Below are 6,000 nucleotides of genomic sequence, written 5' to 3'. Positions count from 1 at the left end.
TCAATAGAATAAAGTAGATTAAATATATTGATCCAAAATTAAGGAAAAGGAATGGGAGGAGGAGGATGAAGAGGAAGGAGGGAGGAGGAAAAGGAGGAGGAGGAGGAGGATGAAGAGGAAGAGGGAGGCAGCAGCTTAAGCTATCATCTACTTCTGTCAGATTTCAAAGTGAGGAGAAAGAGGAGGAAGAGGAGAAGGAGGAGGAGGAGGAGGTAATCTCATGTCTGCCTTTCAGTTAGGCTTGAAGATTATAGGAAGAGGAGGAGAAAGAGGAGGAGGAGGAGGAGGAAGAGGAGGAGAAAGAGGAGGAGGAGGAGGACTGTATGAGGCAATTTTAGAGATATTGGAATACAAACATTCTCTCTCTCTCTCTCTCTCTCTCTCTCTCTCTCTCTCTCTCTCTCTCTCTGACTTACATAATAATGATAATGGGAGCCAATGAGAGAGAGAGAGAGAGAGAGGAGAGAGAGAGAGAGAGAGAGGAGGAGAGAGAGAGAGAGGAGAGAGAGGAGAGAGAGAGTGAGAGAGAGAGAGAGAGAGAGAGAGAGAGAGAGAGAGAGAGAGAGAGAATGTGTTATATAATATGTGTGGAGGCAGGGAGGGAGGGAGGGAGGGAGGGAGAGTGAGAGGATGGGGAGGGGAGAGAGAGCTACTCTCCCCTTCCCCCTACACTCCCCTTCCCTCTCACTCACTCTCTCTCTTCACTTTCCCAAGCACAATACAGCCTGAAGAAAAAGTAGTAGTAGTAGTAGTAGTAGTAGTAGTAGTAGTAGTAGTAGTAGTAGTAGTAGTAGTAGTAGTAGTAGTAGTAGTAGTAGTAGTAGTAGTAGTAGTGGGGAGAAGCCCTAACATCACCCCTATCTCACCCCTCCCCTTACACATTTACACATCACCAACCACAAGCCCTGAGCACCTGGCCTCATCTTCCACAATGCAACACAGACACCCCACCGCTGCCCCCTGGTATCTGTCCTCAAACTCCTTATCATGTTTGTATTTGTATCTTGTCATTCAATTTCTACATAACAAGGCTCTTCATGGTAGTCTCTAATTCTGGATAACTCTCTTGCCTTCTTGACTATGTACTGCACTCTCTCTATCTCTCTCTCTCTCTCTTCTGGGGTCTGGTATCTTAAATGCGGGTTTTATATTCATCTATAGCTTCTTTGTTTGTAGTCAGTCCCTTCTTACATAACAGAGAGTGTGAATAAAAATGTCATTATCACTTAACTGGCAATGAAGGCTGAGAGAGAGAGAGAGAGAGAGAGAGAGAGAGAGAGAGAGAGAGAGAGAGAGAGAGAGAGAGAGAGAGAGAGAGAGAGAGAGAGAGAGAGAGAGAGAGAGAGAGGAGAGAGAGAGAGAGAGAGAGAGAGAATTTTTCTATATAATGCAGTGATGTAAAGAAACACAAGCATATTATGTTGCCAGTTGCTGAAAAAAAAGAAAAGAAAAAACATACTAGCACATTGCCAGCTTAATATAATAAATGTTTTTTGTAGAATTGTGAATCACACCAACACACCACCACTACACTGTCATTATTACTGTGTGTGTGTGTGTGCATGTGTGTGTCTGTCAGAATAAAAAACACACACACACACACACACACACACAAAAAAAAAAAAAAAAAAAAAAAAAAAAAAAAAAAAAAAAAAAAAAAAAATCAATATATTAAGTTCAATCTACTATGCATTTGTACATTTAGGTGATGAGTAAACACTTCACAGCCTTCCAAAGTGACCCCCCCCCCCTCCACCCCGAGAGGTCACACCCATCACTTACTCCGACATAAATGGCCGAGGTGTGGTCCGTTCAACATTTTCTCCCGAGTGCGTGGGTACCGTGCGGAGACCTTCATGATTGTGTTGTGCACCTCTCCTGCCTCATGCCAGTGCAACTCAGTTTCTCATCAATTATATGCAAATGCTAAAAAAAAAAAAAAAGTAAAAAAAATAAAATAAAATAAAATAAAAAATAAAAAAACACCCACTCATTTTTTTTAACCACTTCCTCAGGTATTTTGAATGTTTGAAGGTGGTTTTCTGATGCCTGCATTTGCGTCACTTCACTGGTACACACACACACACACAGGAAGCACACCTGATGACTGTCATGCAACATTTCATCACATGCAATTCCCAAGCCTTCCCAGCCACATCAGCAACATTCAGTCATTGAGAAGTGTCACCTCCCCTTCCTCACTTCTCTTGTAACTTTCACCTAACCTTGTCCCATTTTACCCACCACAACTCTCTCCATGCTATATTTCACCCCCCTTTCTGCACTTCAATGTGTCTGCACCACCCTCACGTACTGCACTAACGCCTCAATCATTCACTCTCCCTCTCTTGCAATTTTCCACAACCGTACTGCTCTAACACCTCAATCATTCACTCTCCCTCTCTTGCAATTTTCCACAACCTTCCTATTTCAGACACCTCACACCTTCTATTCCTTTCCTTCACTAAATATCCAGCATTCACTAGTAGTTGAGATTCCTGCCACCAAATAGCTACAGACAAGGGAGGATCAAGGGTGAATCTCACTAACACCTCAAATATTTACTCTCCCTCTCACTTTCAACAATTCTCCTCTTTCTATTTCATGTCCCTCAGCCCAGTGGCAAGGTGACAAACAGACCTTAGAGATCTATCTGTTTTGTTCCAGGCAGCGTCATTCACCCACTAAAAATGAGAGGGCACTGATGGGTGAATGATCCGATACAGTGTTACTCTGCACAGACACTTCCAGCTTGTCCACCTGTCCTCTGCACACTCCCTGCCAGTCCATATAGAGTGAGCCACATGCAGGCAGTGAAGGGCATTAGGACAGGCTATGGGGACTACTTCTCCTTTCCACACTATTATCCCAACATCCCATTAGGCCACAGCACAAAGGTTACATGTAAAATGAGTACACTATCTGGCTGTGTAATTCTGCTGAAGCATTCACACAGCACAGTTATCACCTGCACACACAGACACACCCACGCACACTTGGTCTCAAAGCACCACGGGCACGACTAGCCATCCTGCTGAGCCTGCACTTGACCTGTGATTCTGCTGGTCACCGTCCACTCGACCTTGACTACACTTGAAGATAATATGTTATCACCCACAGTATCTGCGAGGTTTATCTGTATGACTCAAATAGTAAGCAATGCCTTGGATTCTAATCTGGTGTGGGCAGACTCTGGACTTGAATGACTGGACAGTGACAGAGTTCACACAGACATAGAGGCTTTCCTTCCATTTCTTTGTGACAATAAGACTCATCCCATGTCTGAACATACTTCATTCACCACCAACTGACATTTGTGCCACCAGAAAAGCTACACACTGGGGAGCATGAGGCTTGCTGAGCATGAGGGATGGAGCGTGAGGCTTGCTGGCTGAGTGAGTGATATTCAAAGTTCATATACAGATATACAACACACACACACACACACACACACAGTGGCAGCGACCAGGTCATGGCACCACTCATCTATGCTGAAACCTCAATCACAACCCTGAAACATTACAGTACATGTACTCAAACGTTTTGGTGTCTTATCTTGAGTAAATTCAATGGACTGCACTTTTTTTTCTTATTTTTATGTAAGAGGGGACTGACCTAGGGCAACAAGACTATTAAAAAAAGTCCATTAGTGTTAGTCCCTAAAGAGTAAAGTCAAAAGGATTATCAAGATTTGAGGATGAATGTTATGAAGCCTCCCTCTTGAAACAGTTTAAGTCAAAGGCAAGAGAAAATACAAAAGCAGGCAGGAAGTCTCACAGTTTAGCAGTAAAAGGGGTGAAAGATTGAAAAATACTGGTTAACTCTTGCATTAGAAAGGTGGATGGAAGAAGGGTGAGAGAAATCAGAAAACCTTGTAGCTTTCCAAGGTGTTTTCATGTTTCTAGTGATATTTTATCTAGGATTCGGTGAGAGAAACCACAAGAACGCAATTAATTATCTTTATGACCTCTGAAAACAGTCACAATGAGAGAGAGAGAGAGAGCAATGCTGCCCGTCCACCACCAAGTGCCGAGCCTTCTCAACACATCAAAATACGTGGGAAAAGTGTATTTTCTCAAATTTAAGAGAAATCCGCAGTTTTATACAATTCACACATCTTGATTTAAATGAGTCCAAATGAGATCAATTTAAAATAACACGAGTCTGCATTCATATGAAAAACTAGAAATATTCAAATAGTGCAATTATACAACAGAACATTCTTAACCTGTGCTTCAGTCATTCACAGCAGGTGTTACGGAAAACCTGCAGAAGCCCATGTGGAAAAAGCAATTCATAGGGTCTCCATTAATGCACACAAGATAATAAACAAATATGCATGTAAATCAAGCCACCATATTTCATCACTTCCTCATTTCACATACTACATCCTCCTGCACCATTTCTGTATTCTCATCAACCAATTATATCTTTGTATCATCTGCATACATACAAGTCTCACCTTCATTTTACACCACCTATATCCAGTAGATCATTTACATACAATACTAATGGCACCGGGGCAAAACACACCTCCCTGCAGTACACCTGAGTTATTTAGCCATCCAGATCCCCTTGCCGTTCCCATTTCAAAATGTCTAAAGGGGATTTAAAGTCTGAGAAGTATCAGAATATTAGGCTTGGAAGGATATTTATGCAACAAGGGAGGTTTTCTACCACTAATTACTCCTGGAGAGCTTTCATACAGTCCCAAGAGGCCTTTGTAGCACAATTTTAAGGGGTGTGTGTGTTAGGTGCATGTCGAGTTGTGTGAAGGAAGAGAAGTGGGCACTCGTGGAGAATTGGCGTCTCAGGCTGGCTGGAAACACAACCTGCCAGTTATATATTTCCATATACAAACACACACCCTCTCTCTGCAGGCAAAATATATGATAATTTTTATGTCATGAGATGGACATCTTGTGTGTCTGTGTGGTATCTAATGAAATGTATACCATTCTCTCTCTCTAGGCAAGAGATGTGACAATTTTTTACATCATGAGACACTCATCATGTGTGACATAATTATGGAGTTGGATAAATAAGTAAAATTGATAAAAAAGGTGTGTATGGCTGCATTAGCTGGCAGCCTCTCCCTCCCAGTGGCAGCATCCTAGCTCTCCCAGCGTGGTATCACTGCAACAGAAATGCACAACTGGCAACTCACACCAGCAGGCCGCGAACCTTGCCAGTCCCCGGGACCCCAATTCTCCACGAGTGACCCTTTCCTTCCGTGAGACTTGAAAGAGAACTAGATATACTGAAACCCATCTTCCACCACTAGCAACCTTCCATATGATGATAAGGGCCCTAATTATATCATTAACACTCTTCCCTAAGTTCCCAAACCCGCTTCCTTATGGTTCCACAAGCCTTCCTTATGGTCTAGTATCCTCAGGCCAGGCGAGGCGGCTGGCCACCCTCTACACTCTCACCTTCCACATCAGCGGCTCCTCACTCCTCCATGAGTCAGTGGTCAGCGGTTACGGGACGGCAGAAACACAGCATAACACGTATAGCAGTGCAGCAGGCCCCTCCCCGACTCGCTGCCAGACCAACACACAACACAAGGGAATATTTCTCGCCAGCTGATGGTGTTCTTGATCTTACTTCAGGCAGTAGCAGGGTGTTTGTCTTTGCAACGGATCTCATCAAATTCTCTCTCTCTCATAACAGCCGTAACAAGTATATAGTAACAAACAGATTACAACGTCTTTGTAATAGTGAAGTGGTTATTAAATAATTATCTGCATGTGGTGCCATAAGCGGGAGGAAGGAAAGGGGAGGGGGAGACCAGGAGTTATATTAGAGCAGTGCTTCCCAAACTGGGGGCCGCTCATCAAATTCTCATATTTGATGAGAGGGCCATGGGGGCCATGGCCCCCAGTTTGGGAAACACTGCTCTAATATAACTCCTGGTCTCCCCCTCCCCTTTCCTTCCTCCCGCTTATGGCACCACATGCAGATAATTATTTAATAACCACTTCACTATTACAAAGA

General features: G+C 43.4%; 1 protein-coding gene across 4 annotated transcripts in view; it reads right to left on the bottom strand.

The window, feature by feature from the left end:
• LOC135115514 (calcium-transporting ATPase type 2C member 1-like) overlaps positions 1-5,701 on the bottom strand; it is a 21,884-nt gene extending 16,183 nt beyond the window's left edge. For 2 of the 4 annotated variants that reach the window (XM_064032369.1, XM_064032372.1), the window contains exon 1: positions 5,436-5,701. Coding sequence is in view for 1 of the 4 variants with exons in the window: in XM_064032372.1 (XP_063888442.1) it covers positions 5,436-5,444 (9 nt within the window). In the remaining 3 variants the exon portion in view is untranslated. Of the gene's footprint in view, positions 1-1,782; positions 1,927-5,435 lie in introns of those variants that run through there. The other 2 variants (XM_064032370.1, XM_064032373.1) reach the window with 1 other exon arrangement.
• Positions 5,702-6,000: the final 299 nt, after the last annotated feature.

The sequence above is a fragment of the Scylla paramamosain genome, chromosome 29, assembly GCF_035594125.1.
Source record: "Scylla paramamosain isolate STU-SP2022 chromosome 29, ASM3559412v1, whole genome shotgun sequence".
NCBI classification, from domain to species: Eukaryota; Metazoa; Arthropoda; class Malacostraca; order Decapoda; family Portunidae; genus Scylla; species Scylla paramamosain.
Note: the sequence above shows the minus strand (reverse complement) of the source record. Positions and strands in the feature narration are given on the sequence as shown.